Source organism: Micropterus salmoides, unplaced genomic scaffold, assembly GCF_014851395.1.
Source record: "Micropterus salmoides isolate LMB-PRFRI ecotype aquatic unplaced genomic scaffold, ASM1485139v1 Ms_hic_scaffold_1, whole genome shotgun sequence".
In the NCBI taxonomy this organism is placed as follows: domain Eukaryota; kingdom Metazoa; phylum Chordata; class Actinopteri; order Centrarchiformes; family Centrarchidae; genus Micropterus; species Micropterus salmoides.
The window spans coordinates 64,640,925-64,665,061 of record NW_024040040.1 but is presented as its reverse complement, the minus strand read 5'-3'; the positions used below and the strand labels follow the sequence as shown (position 1 = coordinate 64,665,061).

Genomic DNA, 24,137 nt, shown 5'->3' with positions numbered 1-24,137 from the left:
CATTAAACTGAACACCATGGAGACCAAAAATCTCAACGTAGCCACCTTAGCGGTGGACCTACGAGTTGAAGATGCTCAACAAAAAAACTCTTACCTGATGAAAGGAGTGCTCTGTCGGGATCAGCTGAACATAAGTCTAGACAACTTGGTCACACAGCTTGAGGTGTCCCAGTGGCCGCACCTAAAGGACATTGCTGATGAAATCAGTTTACCTGACGTTGATCTAGCTGATGAGGTTCACCTGCTGATAGGTCTAGACCAACCAGACATACTCGCCCCCCGTGAAACACGCTGCGGTGAGTCAGGCGAACCCTATGCGATTCTAACTGGCCTGGGGTGGACACTCCATGGGCCAGTAGCTGATGGTTCAACATCTGTTTCGGCCAATTTCATTCAAGCTGACCACTCTCTACAACAAGCTGTTGAAAGATTTTGGAAACTGGATGATCCAGTGCACGTGAACAATGACTCGCTGTCAGTAGTCGACGAGCAAGTTGTTGATCTATGGAACAAGCAAGCAGTCAAAGAGGATGGTCATTATACTCTACCGATCCCTTTCAAAGAACATCCACCACAACTGCCCAATAACTACGGAATGGCCAAACATCGATTAGACCTTCTAGGAAAGAGGTTAAAGAAGGACCCGATTTTGCATCAAAGGTATACAGAAGGTATCAGAGACTGTTTGCTGAAAGGATATGCAGAAGAGGTCATTGACGTTAAAAGAGACGATGGTTGCGTGTGGTACCTGCCACATCATCCGGTGCTACATCCACGCAAACCGGAGAAAGTTCGTATTGTCTACGATTGTGCGGCACGGTACCAAGGTACTTCGTTGAATGATCATGTTTTCCAAGGCCCAGACCTTACCAATAAGCTACTAGGAGTTCTTCTCAAGTTTAGGCAAGAACCCGTTGCTCTGAACGCGGACATCGAGAGCATGTTTTATCAAGTCCGAGTGCCACCTGATGAAAGAGATGTGCTTCGCTTCCTGTGGTGGGAGGACAACGACCCGGACAAACCGCCTAAGCATTACCGTATGATGGTCCACCTTTTTGGAGGTGTCTGGAGTCCTAGTGCTGCCAATTTTGCCTTGCAACGAGTGGCTGAAGACAACCGTGGAAGTTTCTCTAATGACACCGTGCAAACATTGAAAGGAAATTTCTACGTCGACGACTGTCTTAAGTCAGTACCTACGGTGGAGGTCGCCATTAAACTTGCTTCCGAACTCCGTGAGCTACTCACCTGTGGAGGCTTTAGATTAACCAAATGGTTAAGCAATTCTAAGGAAGTGATGAAATCGATACCAGCTGATGATTGGGCAAAGTCATTACATGAGGTCAACCTTGACCAGGAGGATTTGCCATTTGAACGAACACTGGGTGTCCTTTGGGATGTTGAAAGAGATTGCTTCACATTCGATGCCAAGGCAGTGGACAAACCTGCAACAAAGAGAGGAGTATTGAGCGCTACTAGTTCCATCTATGATCCTTTAGGATTTGCAAGTCCATTCGTGCTCAAAGCAAAGGCAATCTTTCAAGAGTTGTGCCGCATGAAAGTCGACTGGGATGAGGAGGTACCGGTAGACTTAGCAGCACAGTGGCATAGATGGCTAAATGACTTGCCTCTGTTGTCTGCGCTGAAAATTCCAAGATGTCTTAGACCAACATCCGCTAGTTGCTTGCTAGAGACTCAGCTCCATCACTTTTCCGATGCTTCGGAACTGGCTTACGGCGCTGTTTCATACATCAGGATTGGCGACACCTGCAGGCTGGTGATGTCAAAGGCCAGACTTGCACCAATCAAGCCAATTAGCATACCGCGTCTGGAGCTACTTGCAGCTGTAGTTGCTACGGAGCTGGATCAGCATATCAAGCGCCACTTGGAGATTCCAATTGAAAAGACTTTCTTTTGGACAGATAGTACCATTGTACTTCAGTACATCAACAACAAACATTGTCGTTTCCAGACATTCGTAGCCAACCGTATTTCAAAAATACATGAGCGTTCAGAACCATGCCAGTGGAGACACATTGACTCTGCTTCTAACCCTGCGGATGATGTCTCTCGAGGAATGACTATGGGAGAGATTTTGTCAAGTGAACGATGGGTATCTGGTCCGCACTTTCTTCAACTGGAGGAGGAACATTGGCCTGCTCAACCTATCATAAAGGATTTGTCAGAGGAAGCAGAAATTAAAAGAGCCAAAGAGGTCTATGCAGCTAGCATAAAACCAAACCAAGTGATGAAAAATGCAGTGGACAGACTACTGGAACGATACTCCAGTTGGCATCGGTTGAAAAGGGCTACTTCTATCCTGTTGCGTGTCAAGGCTTTGTTACGCAAGAAAACAAGTGTGCATCTATCCGACCCTCTTACTGTAAGTGAGCTCCAACAAGCAGAATCAGCCATTCTCAATTACATACAAACTGCATCTTTCGGATCTTCTCAAGCAAAACCCAGTTCTCTTCTCAAGCTTAAACCCTTTGAGGATGAAAACGATCAACTCCTTCGTGTGGGAGGCAGACTAACAAATGCCCCAATTCCCTTTGAGGCAAAACATCAAGTGATCCTACCTAACAATCATCATGTCACTCATCTGATTATCAGTCACTACCATCTTCGCCTGGGTCATGCAGGTCCAGAGCGAGTACTTGCAGAAATTCGTCAACGTTTCTGGATTCTAAAGGGACGGACCGTCATTAACCGAACTCTCAAGTCATGTCTACAGTGTCGCAAGTTAAGAGCTAAGCCACAAACCCAGCAAATGGCGGACTTACCTGATTCTAGAGTGACTCCAGGTGAGCCTCCATTCACTCGTGTGGGCACAGACTACTTCGGGCCATTCTTGGTTAAGAAGGCACGCAGTGAGCTCAAGAGGTACGGATGTTTGTTTACATGTCTCACTACGAGAGCAATCCACTTGGAAGTTGCACACTCCCTCGATACCGACTCGTTTATCAATGCCTTACAGCGATTTATCTCCAGGAGAGGCCCACCCATGGAAATACGTTCGGATAACGGGACTAATTTTGTCGGTGGATTACGAGAGTTGCGGAAAGCCATCAGTGAGTGGAATCAACAAAGGATTTCAGATTACCTTCTACAGCACAATGTAAAGTGGATCTTCAATCCACCTGCCGCCTCCCACATGGGTGGTGTTTGGGAGAGGCAAATTCGCACTGTTCGTTCCATTCTTAACACTGTCCTCTCACAGCAGGCACCAGATGATGAAGGTTTGGCAACACTGTTTTGCTGTGTTGAGTCTATTGTCAATGGTAGACCAATCACTAAACTATCAGACGACCCGTCAGATCCTCTACCACTCACACCAAATCATCTGTTGTTGCTTCGTTCAGGTCCTACTCTACCTCCGGGAGCCTTCGTAAAACAAGACCTTTACCGACGCAGATGGCGCCAGGTGCAATATCTGGCAGATGTCTTCTGGTGCAGATGGCTCAAGGAATACTTGCCTGCACTGCAACAACGCCAAAAATGGCTGCAACCAAAGAAAAATCTTCAAGTAGGAGATCTTGTGCTTATTCTGCATGAGAACACACCACGCAATCACTGGCCTCTAGGTCTGCTTACTCAAGTCTATCCAGGTGCAGACGGACTTGTGCGTACTGTGGAAGTGAAGACACAGGCAGGTGTCTTCATCCGTCCTGCAGACAAGATCTGCCTCCTAGAAGCCAGTCTTCTTAGTTGATTTAGTTTAATTGTCACATCACCCTTACTTTGTTTGAATGACCTGTTTGGGTCATTGGGACCGGGATGTAGGGTGCTGCCCCTTTAAGGACGTTGATTCTGTGGGCTCATGGGATCGCGGAAGAAGAGGCGCTGTAAAAAAAAAAAAAAAACTGAACCGAACCGAACTGACCGAGAAAGCAACGTTGATGCTCATTTGCAGACTTTCTTATGTTCTACAACAATTACAGCTAAACACTTAATCTGAACTATATGTTCCCAGCGTGGTAAGTCAAATGTTGTTGTTATAAGTATATTGATAAAAGCACTATGTAGATCGCCATTCGCGATTAGCGCCTAAACGCCTAATGCTATTAGTTTGTTAGTTTGGATTGACATTTGGTTTAAATTGCTTATTTAAACATATATGCAATATGTGTAGCATTTACAAGGTTTAATAGGTGTTTGTAATACAGCGACTGTTTAGAAATCTGTATTGATAGTTTTATTACACACATGTGATAATATTTAATGCCTACATAGTCTACCACGTGTGATATTTGCTTTGTACGGAATATCTTTGATTTATAATGTTTATCATCTAAGCTGATGTTATGTTGTAGAAAACTTATTTGGGAAAATGATACATGACTGGAAACTAAAGGTGAATTATTTGTATTTACAGTTTGACCGCACGCACACACTTATGTGTACATTGTGAGTTCTGCACAAGTGGAATAAAGAAAAGAGAAAACACAAAATCCAAGTTAATGTTATCATTCATGGGTAACAAAAGGTTTGTAGCTTGTTCTTTCCCCCACTGACCCAGAGTTATAACAAAAAAAACATTAGTTAAACTCAACCTGTCCCTTTTGATTCATTTGTTCAGTATTTTCCAAACTCATAGTGTTTCCACAACATAACTTAAGAGGCAATTTGTGTGTGTGGCGTTCATCATCTCCCCCTTTCTCTGAAGCTTCGCTGGAAACAGTGCATTTAGCGAGGTAACTGGTGAAGCTACAATAGTTTGGAACATACTGAACATGTGGATCAATAATGGAGATCAGGTTTGCAACCTGTGGAGGATTCAAACTTTTTAGAGCTACTTTTGAGGTTAAAGGAAGTGAGCATTTAATGTTTTTGTCTACAACCATGCAAACAGCTCTGTTCTTAGCAATGCTTTAAATGCTAACATCAGCATACTAAAATGCTTAAAATAAAAATGCTAACACGCTGATGCTAAGCAGTACAGAAGCCCCAAGAGGCCATCCATTCAAATACTTTTTACTCCATTTTCCCGTTATAACAAGATCACTTTCTCGTGATCTTGAGATAATAAACTATAGCTGGTCAGCAGGTGCGTGTCTTTAAGATAATTTCAGAAAACTGTCAGTGTCACTGTGTAGCTCATTAAAAGTAGCTTAGATGTAAATAAGCTACTTTTGCCACATTGCTGTAGCTTAGCTTGCTACATTTCACTGGGGGGTAGCTTCTGTGTAGTGAAGCTTCATTTAATGTCGAGTAGCTAGTAGCTTAGCTCACTACATTTTTCAAGTAGCTTGCCCAACAAAGTCAGTGACACTAAAATCCATACAGAAATTACCATTAAGAAACGTTCCTGCCGACCTGTGTTTAAATAGTGTTTTGTTATCTTGAGATCACAAGCAAATTATCAAAATGGAGTAGAAAAAATATTTGAATCAATGGTTGCTTAGGGCTTCCGTAAAGCAGGTATAATGTTAACCATGTTCACCATCTTAGGTTAGTGTTAGCATGCTAACATTAGCTAATTAGCTCTAAGAGCAAAGTACAGCTGAAGCTGATGGGAATGTCATTAGTTTTGCAGGTGTTTAGTCCTAACTCAAAGTATAGGACACATTTTAATTTTAACCTGATGGTGGCGCTAGAGGAAAAGTCAGGGGCTCACCAAAGTCATTAAGGTTAATCCTCTGAGGGACCTGAATGTCTGGTCAGAATTTTGTGCCAGTCTCCAGGATAAGGGTGGTGATGGCGCATAGATGCCTTGGTGTGGGAGACCTGGGTTCAATTCCCACTGTGACCCATCCACCATTGTGTCCCTGAGCAAGACACTTACCCCCTAGTTGCTCCAGAGGCGTGCGACCTCTGACATGTATAGCAATTGTAAGTCACTTTGGATAAAAGCGTCAGCTTAAATGAATAAATGTAATAAGTGACAGCTCTGACCTGCTAAAGAAAAAGTCAGGAGAAGTTAACCAGTTGACATGGTCATAGGTTTTTTAATCAATCATCTTATGGTATTCATTATATTAGAACATCAGTTAAGCCAACTAACTGAGCTAAGAGACCAGGTAAATTTCATATGGTAAAACAGCACCAGGCCTTTCAATTTCATAAAGGTTTGGTGTTTTTTGGCTCCACCCACACAACGTAGTTTAAGATTGACCAATCAGATTACTTCTTCTATAACTGAGACCCCAATCTGCCTATGAGTACGGGCCATTTCTGCTGATTAAAACTGCCTTCCTCTGGATGTTTACTGCACATTGTTTCTGGTTCTATAAGTATTCACTCTGAGTCGTTTATCCCTTATGTTGTTCGGACTTGATGATGATGAGACTGACTGGCACAGTACAATGGCCTTTAATTCCTGGATTACAGACATCCACTCTACTGAAAAGAGACGACAGTACAACCTGTCTACACAAGTATAAGACACATTCAGTTCAGACATCATGTTTTTTAAACTGCCAGTTTAATGCTGATGAGACGTATTATTAAGCATCTGTTGGATATATTGTTCATATACTGTCAGACTTAGTCAAATGGTGGTAAAATGTCAACAGCAGTAGTACTTTTTGGTTCTATTAATGTTTTGGACATCTTCACTTAGGGGTGAACTCACTTTTGTTGCCAGCGGTTTAGACATTAATGTCTGTGTGATGTGTTATTTTGAGGGGACAGCAAATTTACACTGTTATACAAGCTGTACACTCACTACTTTACATTGTACCAAAGTGTCATTTCTTCAGTGTTATAATATATTTGATATAATCAAATATTTACTAAAATGCGAGGAGTGTACTCACTTTTGTGAGATACTGTAAGTATTCCATCAAAATACACTTTAAGTGCCAAAGGTAAAAGTTCTCATTTTGCAGGATGGTCCATTTCAGAATAATACATACAATAACACTGCATTATAATTAGTGATGCATTAATATTTAAGCATCACTAATTTATTAGTTGATTTATGTTTTGTATTAATTATGTGAATCTTCAATGTAACTAGCAACTAATGTCGTCATATAAATGTAGTGAGTAAAAATTACAATATTGGCTTCCAAAATCGTAGAAGTATAGATGAGCATAAAATGGACATACTGAAATAAAGTAACTCCAAATTGTATTTAAGTACAGTACTTGAGTTCATGTAGTTATATACATTACACTCCGAAAGCAGTAGTACTAATGTACTTTTGTCTAGCAGTACTCATACCAATAGTAGTACTTTTAAGGAGCAGTGATAGTAGTAGAACTAGTAGTAGTAATAACATATTTCATACATATAATCAGTGGAGATACACACCAATTAAATCAGTCGTCCACATTGATGCTGTTGTTTGACTCACAGTAAATGTCTGACTCTGCAGGTCTTCATCATGTACTTCAAGCCGAGTACGTTCAGGTGTATTCTGCTGCGCTGGGTTCGAATGCTCGGCTTCTCCATCGTCTACGGCACAGTCACACTGAAAATGTACAGGTAGGTTGGCATTTTATTTTATTTTACAGTAACATCCCACAACAGGTCAACACAACAATAAGGCCACCAACGTTTAGTTGATTAAAAACATAGAGATCTCATCACAGTCTGTACTTAGAATAGTATATATAATTATTAATTAAATTATTATAATAATAATTTTGAAGTGATACTTCTAGTTTATAAATCTGATCTCGTTGAAGAATATAAACCCAGATTTGATCTTTAGGAAGCAGTCAGCAGGTAGAACCTCGAGTCAGACCCAAACAAAGTGAAGCTGCGATGCTGCACCTGCACAGATGGAAGCAACTTCCTGATGATCTATAATGCACCTGTTCCCCTGAGCCTATGATTACCTATTAGTGCTCTGTCACTGTATTTCTGTTCTATTCTATTTGGACTTTATTTAGTGTTATTGTATTTTATCTAATCTAAACATATTGAAATGCACCAGCTGAATCTTGGACAATCACAACTGACTGAAATATAATGAAACTTCACAGTTTCTAAGTTAAACTACTTGTTTTTGATCTTCCTCATAGAAATGAAAAGTTGAATTCATAAGACATAAAAAAGGCAGGTTGCAGGGAGCTCAGATGGTAGACAGTGTGCCCCATGTACAAGGCTGAGTCCTTATAGCTGCAGCCGGGGCTCAATTCCAGCCTGCCCTTTGCTGCATATCGTCACCTCTCTCACTCCTTCATTTCCTACTTCTCAATCCTATCTAAATAAAGACTAAATGCCCCAAAAATATCTTAAAAACAATAAATAAAAAGGCACCCTTGCTCAATTCAACCTGCTGCAGTCTTACTTGCTCTGGTGTGACCAGTCTCTTAATGTTCTCTAATGTCAGCTAACTTCACATAGATATTGCCTGTAACTGACAATACTGAGTCTGTTCACAGACTCTATGACTCTCTTCTACTTGTGCTACAGGTACACAACGTCTCCATAAACATAATTAACATAATCGTAAAATAAGCAAAATATGTAAATATACCTTACCAGAAACATGGTTCCTGTTTCCTAACTGTGGGAAAGGAAAATTAAATTTACTATTATCCAATTATTTTGTTTAGCAAAAGTTATATAGTCTTACTTTAAAGTCCTTAAACCTAAAAAGTTAGTTCCAACAACAACATTTTGTCTTCAGCGGTCAAATACTGATTGATCCTTGCCTCTGCACAGGGTGCTGAAGGTGTTCCTCTCACGCACGGCCCAGAGAGTGCCCTACATGTCCAGCCTCCACCTGCTGAGGATTCTGGGAGTGATGCTGATGACAGTCAGCTGGTTCCTGTGTGCGTGGACTGTGGGTGTCCTCCAAAACCGCGACAGGAACATCCCAGTGTTCATCACAATGACCACATCAGACGGGCAGGGGTTCAACCTGTGTTACCTGGACCGCTGGGACTACATGATGGCTGTGGGTGAGTGTCAGTAGACAAACAGCGTGTGAGGCATTCTGAGCTGATAGATCCTTTCACTCCAACAAGCAGTTATTATTAAATTGTTTTTTTTGTAAGTATTATTGGTATGTTTATGTAATATACTGATAAGTTAGAATGGATAATACATTTTTTAAATAAACAATAAATTCAATTTGCTCATATTTTAACCTTAAACAATAGTCAAGTAATTATTACGCTAAAACCAAAGACTTTACTACAACAAAATCCTATTAGAAATCTATGAAAGACCAGATTATCAGACCGGTTAGCTAACTGTGGATTATAGAGACACATTTTATTTTCTTTTAGATAAAACCTGAAATGTCAGTAATAATGCGTCATTGTACAGCAAACCTACACAACTACAGTAATATGGTAGGTCAAAGTTGAACCATAAAACTACAAAAATAAGGCCAAACTTGCTTATTGACTATATTGGATGGCAGTTTTCACACATTATTTAGCATTTCATCAGTATTAGATTCCTTCACTATTCATATCTGAACTTTCAAGCGGTCAGCATTTCCTCTGTCCTTACTTTCTTCAGCTGAGCTCCTGTTCCTGTGCTGGGGCAGCTCCCTGTGGACCGCCGTCAGGCCGGTCCCCTCAGCCTTCCATGAACCTCGCTACATGGGCATTGCCATCCACAACGAGCTGCTTCTCTCCACCATGTTTCACCTGTTCCGGTAAACAACAAGCATTTCTCTGTACCTCAGATGCAGCACAGCTAATCTGAACAATACACACAGCAGTGTATTTGTATACAAAAAACACAGTGTAACATGATTTTGTATTTTCTGTCTCCCTCAGGTTCACTTTTCCCTCTCTCCATCCTGATTGGATGTTGCTGCTCTCCTTCACACACACTCATGTGACCATCACTGTGACACTCGCCCTGCTCTTTATACCCAAGGTACTCAGCATTTGTGTGTAGAATAAGGGGTCAGAGTAGAAAAAGTAATCTTGATGATACATCCTTGCTCTTGACACTTCATCTTGATTTATTTTAATAACTTTAATGTACATGTAAACTCACCAGAAGTGACAGCTCCCACTGCTTTGCACCTTGTAATCGTTCAGATGATGTATCTAGACTGAAATGTACATTTAATATAGTGATATATTGGAGTAATGGGACACGTTCAAGTGCTTTTGGCAAAGTGGAAGGAAAGTGCATGAAAGGTCAAACTAATCCACTCTCATTATTGTAGCCTGCTTGTCCAACCAATGATTTAGTGAATACAAGTGTCATTGCGTATTTTAAGTCATTCAGGATTTCAAGAAGTACTGCGTCAAAGGCACAACAGAACACACACAACAGAAAGCAAAATTGCTGAGTGGATAAAAAATGATGTTCCAAGACTCTGTAATGCTAGCTAGCTAAATGCTCCATTATCATAGTGACCGCATTCCCTTCAGTTAGCATTTAACTTAGTGAGTAATGCTACAGTTTAGCATATAATGTTTAGTATTAGTGTTAAAATGCATACCATGAAAGTCTTTGTGACAATCCATCCAAGATTTTACTGTGGACAGTGGATCACCAGCCCTACACACATTAATGAATGTGCATGACTACACTGTTGTTTTAACGTGCAAAAGATTACATATTAATTGTATGCCTGTGTGTCTGTTCCACAGTTCCTTTATGTGTCCAAGCCTGTGAGAGAGGAGATTGCAGCAGAGGTGTATGAAGATGAAGTGGACCTTCGGCGCTCCGGCTCATACCTCAACAGCAGTTTTCACTCTGCTTGGAGTGAGCACAGTGTGGACCCGGATGACTTTCGGGTAAACTCTATTGTCCCCTCAGAACGATGTTATCACTTTGCATTGGGACATCATTTACAAAGGGTAGAAGAAATTCCAAAGCTCACATTTAAAGAAAAATAAATGTCCCTTAATGTCAGTTATGACCACATGTAGACTCAATTAAACAGATCTTAAATGTATTATAATTCAAATCATAAATCAACAGTAAATACAATCAACAATTTCTCCCCCCTTTATCCTTCTCTTATCCTAAACTGTGTTCTTCTTACCTTTCCTCTGACTTGTTACTCTCCATATCTTCTCCTCTCCACAATCATTTCAACCATTTCCTTAATCCCTTCATCAATTCCCACCCTTCTTCATATGCACCAGGATGAACTGAAGAAGTTATATGCCCAGTTAGAAGTCCACAAGACCAAGAAGATGACTGCAAACAACCCTCATCTGTCAAAGAAACGAAGTTCTCGATGTGCACTGGGGAGATCCATTATTAGACGCATTGCTGAGATCCCAGAAACCATGAGCCGGCAGTGCAGCCGCGAGGAGAAAGATGGATCCTTCCACAGTAGAAGCGTGAATCTGTCTGAGTCTTTCAGGAGGGCCCCAGATACAGTATCTGTCAGTATCAGTTACAGGAGTTCAGTGAGAACACCATCTCCATCCATGCGCAAGTCTCAAAGCGATCATCACTATGTCAGGGAAAGAGACTCTTCTTTACGTGACTCCATGTTAAAGGCCAACGCTGTGAAGAGATCATCCCGGCGATCTGAGACTGATTCTTTGGATATTCCACCAGGGGTTTGTAAGTCAGCCAGTGCCCAAAATCTGACAATCGATACCAATCTCCTGCATCCTGATCATACCAAGCTCCATAAGTCCTGGAGTCTAACCTCAACTACCGCCCATTCTATGGAGAACATAGCTAAGGTTAACAGAGCCAGCACAGTGCTGACAAGGTCCAGGCAGAGCATATCCATTAGTGATCAGACCAGGAGTGCTCTCAAGTCAGAGTCATTTGACAAGGCTGAGGTCTGTCCTTGGGATGTGGAGCAAGAACAATCAGGGGACAAGAACCAGAAGCATGTCACCTACGCAAATTCTGAGAATTGTGAGCAAAAAAGGGCAATATCTCCCGAGGCACTTATCTGTCCCTGGGACCATTTACCACCTGTAGACAAGAATCCTTCAGAGGACAAGGCAACAAAAGGTGAAACTGAGTCCCCCAAACCACAGCTCACTGTGTCTGCAAGTGCACCAGGCACTCCAAGACCAAAGGTCACAAAAGATCAACGCATCTTTTCCTTCCGCACCACTACCACTAAGTGGCTCTCTGTGAAATCCATTATGGGATCCATGGATGCAGGAAGCAAGGAGGGAAGTTTACATAAAGAGGATTCTGTCTCACAAAAAAGTCAGGAAAGTGCTTCCACAACACCAAGATCAGGGACATCTAGCAGACGTCCAAGCATAGAAAAGAGGTCACTGCAGAAAAGAAGTATGACAACGGATGGAAAACCATGCCTTGTGAAGCAGAATGCCATCAGACTGTCCTCTGGGGATTCTACAGACAGAAGCCCAAGAAGGCTTGTTATTGTCAAATCTGCAGTCTACCCTTGGGACATGGAGGATATGCAAAAAGATGGCACCTATGAAAATGTGTTCTTATCAAGGCAGAATAGCAAACGTAGTAGTATAAGTTCTTGGGAAACTGCCAGCAGCTGTAGAACTCCTTCGACCCGCAGAAGAGGTAGTTATCGAAGAACACCAACCCGTAATGTTTCCTATGCAGATGTGTGTCCATGGGATGGAACTGGTACTTCTGGTACTTTCCAGGAAGAAGAGGGATCAAAGAAGCAGCAGAGCATTAAAGCAGACGTCTGCCCTTGGGAATCGCAGGTATCTGAACCATCTAATGTATGTCCATGGGAATCGCAAGAGCCAGGGGATGTGAGAAGACGAGGAAGTACCCATAGTAATGTATGTCCGTGGGAATCTCAAGAGCAAGATAAAGCGAAAAGACGAGGAAGTGCTCATAGTAATGTGTGTCCTTGGGAATCGCAGGATGTTCCCGTTATTTATCATAGTAAACCATCCATAGATTCACAGACACAACAGTCTTTAAAACGTGCAGCAGACATATGTCCCTGGCAGACTGCAGAAACTCCCCAACCTTCAATAAGGCAAGAAAATGAATATTCTAATGTTTGTCCTTGGGATGTTCAGGACAAGCCTGACGTTGTATATGAAAATCTAAGTCCTTTGGAGACCAAGGGAACGCTGACAGTGCCCTTTCGACAAGAAGTTATGAAACCTGCAGTCTACACGGCGGCATCAAAAGAGCAGAGTTTAAGTAATGAGCAAAAATACAACGCAAAATCACCTGCCCTGCATTTGGGCAGACAAGTGACCAAGACAACAGAAAGTTGTCCATGGGATTTCCCTGATCCCCCTAAAACGATGGAAAACATTTGTCCATGGGAAGAGAGCAACACAGAGCCAACAAATACAAACACAATCTCACAAATGATCATCAAGGTAGATATTTGTCCGTGGGAGACTGGACATCAAGACAAACCAGAAGACTCACTACAAGGTGTCTTGCCTTTGAAAGCTGCTTCTATACAGACTGAAGGAAAAGACGGCACAAGAGTAAACATATGTCCCTGGGAAACTGAGCCCCCTGAAAAATCCGCAGCTAGCAAGATGGGTTCACAAGGACTGGAAAGACTGGCAGATGTTTGTCCATGGGATAGTAGTGAACCAGAATCAGGAAAATCAGAGATCCCCAAAACATCAGAGAGTCATATAAGGCAAGACACAGCTCGTGCAGATGTTTGTCCATGGGAGACAGAAGCACCAAAGGTTCTGAAAAAGCAAGATAGTGCTCTGGCAGATGTTTGTCCATGGGAGACAGAAGAGCCCAAAGTTCTCAAAAAGCAAGATAGCACTCTGGCAGATGTTTGTCCTGGGAGACAGAAGAACCAGGAGTTGTCAAAAAGCAAGACAGCACTGGAGCAGACATTTGTCCCTGGGACTCTAAGGATCCACAAACTTCAACCCAAAGTCAAGCTGATATTCCCAACACTGACAAAGATGAAGTCATAGAGAACCAGGAGCCACTTAATGTAGAAGATACTCCAGCAGATATCTGCACAGAGCAGATGGAGTCCAAAGAAAACCTAGCCCTGGGCCGCCGTGATGCTTTGTGTCCCTGGGAGATGGTAAGGAGCAGATCTGGCTCATTCACAGACAATGCCTCTGACATTTTTACATGGGAGCCTGAGAATATTCCTGAGGAAGATGAAGAGGACGATGCAGAATGTGCTGCTGAGGCTCTTGTATTCCCACCTGACTTGTGACCTAAATCTAGCCCGCATTTGCTTCCACTTTTGACCCCTCGTGCTAAAGCAAGGGCAATGTGAACTCTTTAACCATTTTTGGTGGCACCCTGTGGAAGGGGAACGCTGAACTTCTCCAGCTCCACGGGGAGGTCAGAGAACAGGGTCAGCTCACTAACAGCTTCTGCAGCGTGCAGAGCTGAGAACCCTTTTCTGCTGGACAATTACCTGGGCTACTCAAAGACAAAACTTAGGGCTGTGTTATTTCAGGTTGGACTATCCATTTAGGCTATGCCACTATCTGACTAAGCCTGTAGTTGAGACTTGATGAGCTGGACACAATAAGTTGTGCAAACCTGATTGAAAATGTTTTCTTTTAACTGGAGCACATATTGCACACTCAGTATGTCCCTAATCAATCCAGCAGTAAACTACAAACTGATTTCTTGGCTGATGGAAGGGCATCTAAGGCATTTAGATGAAGTCCCTTTTCTTCCTGCTTCTACCCCCCCATTTTAAATTAAAATGTTTTTGTGTGTCTTTGTATGTTTTTAGGTGACAATTCACATATTTGCCATGTACGTACAATATGCTGGACCCATGGCTGGGGTACATATGTTACAAAAGCTGAACTTAACAAGTCTACCGTGCTCACAATCACAAATAGCACAGGGCCTAAAATATGGAACTTAATTAAAGATGGAAGCCTAACCAGCATACACCAGATAAATTCAGCCTAATAGTGGACATATTTTCAAAGTACAGGAAAGTGTTACATGTAAAGTAGCGCCACCAGAACTACAGTTGATGACAATTTACATTTCTACCAGGTATTAATGATTAATACAACTATGCAAACCTGTTTGCTTAAGACTGATTTCATGACTAAAGGCCAATAATTGATATTACTCCCTTACTTTTGATTCAGTAATAAAAAAAACATAAATTTAAATAAACTGCAGTGAAAAGCAGCCTAAACATTTTATATCTGTGCATTTAGAAAGTCATGTCAATGCCTTTTATGTGGATGCAGCTCACTGTACACCAGTTTCATTGAGATGGGACAATGTGATTTAATATTAAAAACACACTGTGAAAAATAAGTTTTTAAAAAATGTTTGGCAATTGCAAAGAACATCAAATTGTATGTCCTATACAATTTGATGTTCTTTGTAATTTTTTTGCAGTTTATGTTGCAGCTAACCTGACCTGCTTCCAAATTTTCTCCATCTAAATGCTGTAAATAATGTGAGTTATGGAGGTAAGGCCTCAGTTTCAATGAAGAATAGGGCTGCCCCTATCTGTTGAATAACTACAAACATTTTTGTCAGGGTACTTTATGCAGATAATGATAATCATTTTAAAAAGTCAAATCTTTGGCGACACTTTAATATTCATAAATATTCCTTGAAGTCTTTGAAAGGAACTAGATAAGAGATTCTTATGCATGACTCCATTAATATGCAGACGACCGATAATACTGGAGAAATTACAGATTTTATTTCAATTAAATCAATTTATGGATTAATCAAAGATGTCTTGTGACTATTAGATATTTTTATAAGAGTGGCCCTACCTTTCATGTCTGACATTAATGAGTCCTACTTTCAGAATCATTATGTTTCAGATACAGACAACTGCAACTTTTTAAAACCCAGTATTATGTTGAAAAAGGTTTTATGAAAAATAAAACTTAATATTAACAGTTTTCTGTATTGATGTAATTGAGTATTGTGTCTATGCCAGCAATTTGTCTGTGAAATCAGGTGTTTTTCAGCACTTCTGCTACAGTGACTAGGTTTTTCATTCAGTGATCTCATTGTTACACACTGCACCAAGTTTTTTGTCAATGGAGTGACCTAGTTCTGTGAGCATTGTTGCATGTAAGTGTGTTTTTGAATGAGTATGCTGTAAATTGTTGTTCCGTAAAAAAAAAAAATCTAATATTGTTGTAACTTGCATAAAGAAACAGCCTATGCTCGGTTTTCCATTTTGTATGCAACATCATCTATAAAAGATTATTCTGATAAAGAGAATCTACTGGTGTGAAGAGAAGCAGATGGGGCACTTTATTTTTGTATTTCCTGAGGTCAACATGCAGCACAATCATCAGAGAAATAAACCATATCATTTCTGGAGATCTGAACATTTTATTTTATACATGTACATGTTAATTTTATTTAAAAAAAAGAAAACTTGAAAATGTTGTGACTATTCTGTGGTAATTCATCGCAAAGACAGAAGCAGCTTTATTGGCTGCAGGACACAGTGGTTTGTTCATCCTAAATCTCACCTGCTGTTTCCATCATTTCAACAGCCAACAGAGTTTTTCAAACAGATAAGAGCCTCCAAAGGAAGCCTGGTTTCCTGCCAAAGTGGACAAACTAACCAACCATGGCCAAATTTTAAACAGCATTTGGCCCATGCCTGCAGATAATATCCTCCTGTGGTTTGATGAAAAGAGCAGTGCCACCTGGTGGCCTATTTGTTCCACTGAACTGCCTCTGGTTTGGGAACTTCATAGTTGAGGGCCTCAAACTCTTGTCCTGGCTTCAGCTCTGGACCAGGAATCATCACAGTCTGAAAAAATGTAAGAAGAGCAGATGAGTATCACTTGTTAGCAGAGTCAAATGTTAATAAAATATATTTAAGTGCCATCTAATCCATACTTGTGTTTCAAGGGGAATTAACCTTCAGGACCAAGATGAGAAAACAAGTTTGTGATATCCAAAAAGTATTGTATTATATCACAATAAATGGTTTCCCAGAATTTCTTAGAATTAGGAGGTATTTGCTATTTACCTTAGTTATTTTACAAGTAAATACTTGGAGGTTCACCACTTACTGTCCCCTAAACCCTAGAGCTGCAATTGTGTCAAATCTGGATTTTGTTTCTCTTTGATTTCATGGACTACAGCTGGAGTCCTGCTTTCATTTGTCAGCTGACCTGACAGATTCTGATTGACAGGTGGCAGAGTCTAAAATACCCACAAAGAAATAGTCAAACCTCAGAGGTTTGCTGAAACTGAGTTTAAGATATACTGTATATCATGTAAGAGCTTCAAGGTGTTTTAAAAAAAGGAATGTCTAGAAAGAAATCATGAAATGAATCACTTTTGGTAAAGACAACCAATATACAATAAAACATACGTTTAAATATTTTTGGAGGCACACCGTTTAAGACTCATTCTGTTGCGATAAATTACATAAATCTAATTCCTCCTGTTTTCTTATTGAGGGATGAAACGTTCTGCTTTGTGATCACATTAATAAGCTCCTTATTGTCACATTAACGAACTATGAGAATAAAGAAGGGATCTCCTGTGTCATCACTTTAAAGGATTCTTTGGGTATTTTTGAACCTGGACCCTATTTTCCCATATTTTGGTGTTAAAATGACTGGTAGGTACAAAAAGTTTTGGAATTTGTTCAGTAGATGGCTTCAGACGGCAGACTTTGGGGGAATTGTGCCCGTCAAAATTACATCCACAAAAGTGCTTATGTTTGCCTTTCAATTGTCCTTGAGCGAGACTTCAGTTTCCTGTTAAAAACAAAGGGAGTCACTCTTAGGGATCCTTTCCATGATAGTGTCAGACACCTGGTATAATATTAATTATGGAAAGGTGCATTTACATATTGCCTTACTTATTGTAACCTTGGATTTTTATACATGTTTGGTCGACTGTTATCCTTTTTATCTCTTGTATTTTCGGCTGAATTTGCTTTGCCGGTGCTTCAGAACCTACTATCTGGGCGGATGTGTGGTTTTTGTTTGTGTATGTATGTTTTGTCTGCGAAGCTGCAAGTGCACTTTGGGCCAAAGAAAAGTTTCTCCTTGGTGACAATAAAGTTTATGTAATGTAATCTAATAACAGTATGACCTGTCGTGGCAAAAAGAAGCAGTTTTTGTGGACGTAAGTTTGATGGGCCCCAATTGCCCTGAAGGAATACGCTGCAGTCAGTTTGCGGCTGCCAGCTGAAGCCAACTACTTCACAGATTTCATAACATTTTATACCTACTAATCAATTCAACCCAGGTAGGGCCCAGGTTTAAAAAGCACCAAAATTATCCTTTAACATTTTTGCAGCACACTGATGGTGAAGCTTTTTTTTTTACGATCTATCAGAGCAGGGTAAGAAACACCTTCCAGGCAACATTACCGCTCCATCTGTCTGCTATATCTGAGACACAGCAGGGGCTGACTCACAGATTTAAGGTGATTATATTCCATGTTTTGCAGTGATGCGTATAATGCAAGTCTGGTTCTATTCCAGTCCTACATTGTGAAAAGTGGCGCAGACACTCAACATGACCTCTCAGGTAATCAGATTTTAACAAGGCTTTGTGTATCCTTTGCTGATGCTCACATGTTTATTCTTGAGGAAACTTGTACCATATGAGAATAAATTATAGGCAACAGGTCATGAAATCATATAAATTTTAAATGGTAGTTCATGTGCATAAGACTTAACCACAACATCCTATTCCTCCTGCTGCATGTCCAAAATATGTATATGTAATGGAGATATGCTAGGTAATAAAACTGTTGCAGAGAAGAAATGTGGTTTATTCCTGCTTTCACACTGTGAACAACATAATCAGGTCGACAGGAGTCCTCTCGCTCAGTCTAGAGCTTAGCGATCGGGAACACACTGATATTATTCAAATGCTCAAACCTGTAGACTGAGGAACATTAGCTCTTTATGCTTAAGGAGCCACCTAAATTACAAAAAATATATTTTCTCATTTACCTCTAGTGGCATTTAGATATGCAGATAGTTTTGCCTTTATTTGTCTAGGTTTTGAAATATCTGGGTCTGAGATTTCTGTCTCAACATTCACTGGTATTACTTTCTATCATACAAAGAGTCCATATGAAAACTGTTGACAGTGTGTTGTGTGGATTATCCAGAGTAACTGGGACATTGTTTCTTGTTTCATGTTGCTGTCGGCTTTTAAATGTAATCGATTCAATAATGATAGCACCACAAATTTATTTTATTAGGATGAAGGCAGAAATATCAGAGATAAATGTCTCCCGAACTGGGCAAATCAAATAAAAGCTATTTGTCAACAGCTCTGCATGCTCCTCCGACTTCTCTCCTAATGTGATTTAGGTCTATTAAAACGTTCTTGTCAAAAAATAACTAAACAGCAGCCTTTAGTAACTGGCCAGTTCACGTTGCATCAAATGTGTCAGTTGAATTTCAGCTCTTTAGCAGAGAGATTTCCAAAACAGATCCCAAAACAAGCATTTTTTCTTGGAGCTTCCAACTTTGAGCAGATGGAGTTTGCTCAGTTGTCATAGAGATGGATATGTTGACTCAGTAGCTGTTCTGAATACATCCATAAAAGTATATAAAATACTGATCACAGTCCATTGGTTGCTGTTGGCTTTTTATTGTGGCCAGCCTAAGGATCACCTGTGCAATAGCCATGCTGTCTGATCAGCATCTTGATATGCCACACCTGTGAGGTGGATGGATTATCTCAGCAAAGGAGAAGTGCTCACTAACACAGATTTTTGACAGATTTGTGAACAATATTTGAGAGAAACAGGCCTTTTGTGTACATAAAGAAAGTCTTAGATCTTTGAGTTCTGCTCATGATGAATGGGGGCAAAAACAAAAGTGTTGCGTTTATAATTTTGTAATAATATAATATAATGTATGAACTGGCAAGTTTATAAAAGGTTTTTTAATCTGCTTTTTAAGGGAAGTGTGTCTTGGACCTCTGCCTTATTCTTACTAAAAGATATATGAAAGATATTTTCAGCTGTTGCAGAGTAGAGGGTCACCTTAATAATGGGGTCTTTGGCAGGAGCCCAGGACGGCACTATTTTTCCATGTAACCTCCATCGGCCGTAGGGATTGACGAGGTGTCGTTCTATAACCAGGTACTCTAAGACGTCCTTCGGCTGCTCCTCGCTGCCCAGCATCAGCCTCCCGAAGCGGTCGTAGATGGCCAGAGTCTGCAGGACAAGCAGACGTGAAAGAGGATTCATCGAGTCATCTCAATCCTGATTGTAATCTTGGCTTTAAGCCCGGGTGCAAACACAAAATCTGCTCTTGAATTTGCTTTGTTTCACCCCTGCAATTAACTGTGTGCAGCGTAGATACATTACAGTACTTATGCTCAAAACTTAAGCTTTGGCAGCACATGGTTAAGAAATACTGAAACAGACTAGCTGTACTAATTAAAAAATGGAAAATAAAGGTAAACTAGCGCACAAAGCTCTGCACACAAATACTGTATCACTATATCATGACTGAATATGAGTTGAGATGACAACAGTCTATTAACATAGGAGTCGTACCTGTTTGGAGTGCATGCGGACCGTCACCTGGCCGTACAGGTTGCCTTTGCTGACCATGTCGGGGCAGCGGGCGTGGACCACTTTGGGCGGCTCCAGGGACTCCACAAACCTCCAGCGGATCGTCTTGTAACGGTTCCCCCTAGTCATCTCCTGAACGCAGCACAGAGGAGGAAAAACAGTAAAATTAGGATTTGATGAAATTAAATTAGTAAACAACTTCAGCAACATTCAGAAGAAGCACTTACAGGATAACACCTCTCTGTCACCAAGGAGTGAAGTTTCTCTTTGTTGAACCTGCAAAACAAACAGCAGGTGTTAATCGTACTTATCTTAACATTTGTAAGGTTTGATGAAATTACATGCTGCATTACTGTACATTAAGCTCTGCTTCCTGTCAATCCCCCCACATAAAGTCTCACTTAGATAATTGTTGCTCAGCAAAAATCTTTTTATTTGGAGACATTTTGCTTTGGCAGGGAGAGCAGCAAAACACTGTTCAAATTAAATATTATAATATATGTGTTACTGCATGTGAACCAGACTGAGGAAATGTGAGCAAGATATTTTATGACTGTGCCATTTTGTTTCTAACAAAGAAAAACAAAGTTGATGAAATGTACAGAATGAATTTAGTAATAGACAAAAAATAATTAAGGTTCAGGATTTTCAACAACACCTTGATCAGCAGATGGAGTTTGCCAAGTTAACTTAGGTTTAATCAGACAGAGCAAAAGCCCATTTAAAGTGAATTCTTCAAAGTTACTTTATTGTTTACTTGATTTTTTGTCAAACTACTCATATTGCCAAGAATGAGCTTTCACACTCCATTTAATAGTTATCTTAGCAAATTATATTTGCTAATTAAACTTGAATTGAAATCTTTATCCTCAATACTTCCCAAGGACTTGAAAATATGCATCAGAAGAGTCTTCTTTAAGTCATAGGAAGATGCTGTTAAAAACAGCTGGACTGGACTCTTACTTCAATGAATAACTGTGGTTCTGCTCATTTGTTAAGATTGAAACTGTCCTAAATGGAGAAAAGAACGTATCACACAGTTTGATATCAGTAAAAGGGCAACACGACTGTCCATGTACATCAGCTTTGCAATGTATTGTGAGAATCAGCTAATTAATTATCAAAGTAAGTAGAACAAAAAAAGAAAAGCATCATAACTGGGAACATCACAAACTGGCATGGGATGTGCACGGTGCAGGACCGGAGGGCTCTGCAGCGGGTGATTAAAACTGCTCAGAAGATCATTGGTACCCATTTCCCGAGCATCAGTGATGTCGGTGAGGTGAGGTGCTCGCGCAGAGCCCAAAGGATACTAAAGGACAGTACCTGTTCACCCTGCTGCCTTCTGGGAAGAGATACATGCGTTTCTGCTGCCACACCACCAGACTGCAGAGCAGCTTTTTCTCCCAAGCTATCAGACTCTTAAACTCTAATTCATCCTCAGCACTGCTCCAGTGTTATTGTCTGCTATGTAGCAGAAGGGAGTTACAAAACTCAATTTCACTCTATCACTCGTTATATTGTGACAATAAACCTACCTACTTACCAAACTTGTTTTAGCTTATTTTGTTAACAAAGGATCGTTTCTTTATCAGAGAGCTTTGCCACCTTGCTCTCACATTTCTCACTTCTATAACAAATGTCTCACTGTAATATTCAGCATCCCTCGCTGACTAAGAGGCTGAGCCAAATTGTGTCAGCTGGCTGAGCGAGGTGAGAGACATGAGTTCAGTTTCTTACTGTGCCAGGGAGTTGTGAGCCTCAATAAAGATTTCTTGAGCTCGCTCTGCAAAATCCTTAGTCTTGAACTCGGAGTCGTGCTCTTTGATTTTACGAATCCTGTTAGAAACAACATTAAAAACAAATACATTCAGCCTTCTCACATTTCCTGTAACGTTTATCATCTTAAAATGTTTTGGATCTAATTCATTATAACAGCTGAAAAAAGGTGGTAAGAAACAAGCGTCCTCTTTATCAATGACACAGCCACACCAAACTCTTTCCTGCAAGATCCAGATATGTTTGGCAAGAAAAACATCCACATGAGGACAATCTTACGCTAGCTGTGAGGCAGCACTCTGTCGTATCTGTTCGGTTCGTTGTTTCAGGCCTTCTTTAGACAGACTGGAAAGACGAGCGTCACCCTCTGGGGGGATGTAGGGGTCAAAGATTCCCGCTGGAAAAGGACAGCAGACAGGACTGATCAATCAGTATCTACCCTCCAACCAGGAGAGATATTTCAAAAGAAATAGTTTCACTGCCGTCTGATTGATGAGGAGTAGCTACACGCTTTGGGTTATGAACTGGCATTTCTTATAAAACATTTGAGGACAAATGTGCTGTTGTTGAGTACTAATACAACACTTTCTTTATCCAGACGATGACTGGACACCTGCGTTTCTGTACCAGTCGCCAAAACAAAACAGTTTTCTGAGTACTGTGTAAAAAAATAAAAGGCTGTATTCCTTACTGTGAGGAAGAGACTGGGGTCATTATTTTATGTCTATATGGCAACATCCGGCTTAACTTAACTTAATTATTTCCTACGCTATCTCTGACACTTTGCCCTCGAAGTAGTCCCACACCAGCAACAATTTCATGCATCCCTGTCAGTAAACATTTTTACCAGTGCAGGAGATGTTAATGGGCCTCTCAAAGTACTCCTGTCTGAAGACGATCCCTGCTGCTCGGGCCTTGGCCTCTGTGTTCTCTTCCCTCTTCCCCTTCAGCCCCACTGCTGGTGGGATAAAGTACCGCTTCTTGGTCCGGACCGGCAGGAAAAGTGGGACGGGATGCCGCACATCCAAAGACGCCTCGGCATTCTAAGAGGAGGATGACGACAAATACGTGTTTTATCATCAGAGGTGTTTTTTCAAAATTAGTTTATCAATCTACACTCATTGGCCACTTTATTAGGTACATGATCTAATAAAACAGGTCTGACATTAATTCTACTTCCACAATATGAGCTTATACCTTTTCCATTTTTGGTGAAACTGTCAGACAGACATTACTGAGCTTATAGTAGTGTTGTATGTTACACTGGAAGGTGTTTCTAATATTTTGCCCCCCTCACGTATGTAAATGGAATGGACAAAATATTAGGAAGACCTACCATACAGCTCTTGAGAAGGAGTTATAATATGACTGCAAGTTAAAATGATGTGTTTGCCTTTGTACATCTCTTAATTTGGACCTCCTATCCCATACTTTTGACTTGATCAAGAATATGTTGATTTTAGTTATTCCTAACATTTAATTTTCCCTGTCTAAAACAGGCTTCCATGTATCTGTGGAGGTTATATCCTGACAGTTAACGTTAGCTAACGTTAGCTAAGCTAGCCTCTTAAGGACTATGTGCAGTGTAACGTGTTCATAACAAGGAAAACAAACTGAGCTGCTTCCTCAACATATTGAATATCTGCATACAATACATTAAAGCGTTATTAAATGTCTCAGTACCTTCAAACTGCTACATGTTGCTCTATGGAGAGCCACCAGCGTCCTCTTCATGGGCATCGCCATCTTGCCACCGTTTGACAGCGTGAGGAAAAACAACTTCCGCTTCCACTTTCAAAATAAACTCCACAGTAGCCGCCAGTGTTCATGACACTAATAAACAAACAACACTGAATAGTCTTCTAAAAACGTGTTTCACCAGTGAGTACACATACATTTTTGCTCCTAAAAATTTACATTTTAAAAAGATTAATTTGATTTATTTTTTATTTTGTTCATTATGTCTTTACAGTAGTATCAGGTCTGACATTTCATCTCCTTACAACAACAAAACTGACCAGCTTCAGCTCCATACTAT

The 24,137-nt window shown here is 40.6% G+C and overlaps 2 protein-coding genes across 2 annotated transcripts in view; one reads left to right on the top strand and one right to left on the bottom strand.

The window, feature by feature from the left end:
- si:ch211-156l18.8 (probable G-protein coupled receptor 158) overlaps positions 1-14,072 on the top strand; it is a 32,962-nt gene extending 18,890 nt beyond the window's left edge. Inside the window, 7 exon segments of the mRNA XM_038713253.1 lie at positions 7,320-7,429; positions 8,618-8,856; positions 9,425-9,563; positions 9,688-9,790; positions 10,519-10,665; positions 11,020-13,609; positions 13,612-14,072. Coding sequence (XP_038569181.1) covers positions 7,320-7,429; positions 8,618-8,856; positions 9,425-9,563; positions 9,688-9,790; positions 10,519-10,665; positions 11,020-13,609; positions 13,612-14,006 — 3,723 coding nt within the window. The 3' untranslated portion in view covers positions 14,007-14,072.
- Positions 14,073-16,115: 2,043 nt separating this feature from the next.
- On the bottom strand, positions 16,116-23,936 carry mrpl45 (mitochondrial ribosomal protein L45). The gene is made up of 8 exons (XM_038712518.1): positions 23,783-23,936; positions 22,947-23,142; positions 22,379-22,496; positions 22,061-22,159; positions 20,548-20,596; positions 20,303-20,452; positions 19,784-19,957; positions 16,116-16,565 (listed from the first exon to the last, which is right to left on the bottom strand). Exons 1-8 carry the CDS (start codon positions 23,843-23,845, stop codon positions 16,467-16,469), a joined length of 948 nt encoding a protein of 315 aa, XP_038568446.1. The 5' UTR covers positions 23,846-23,936; the 3' UTR covers positions 16,116-16,466.
- Positions 23,937-24,137: the final 201 nt, after the last annotated feature.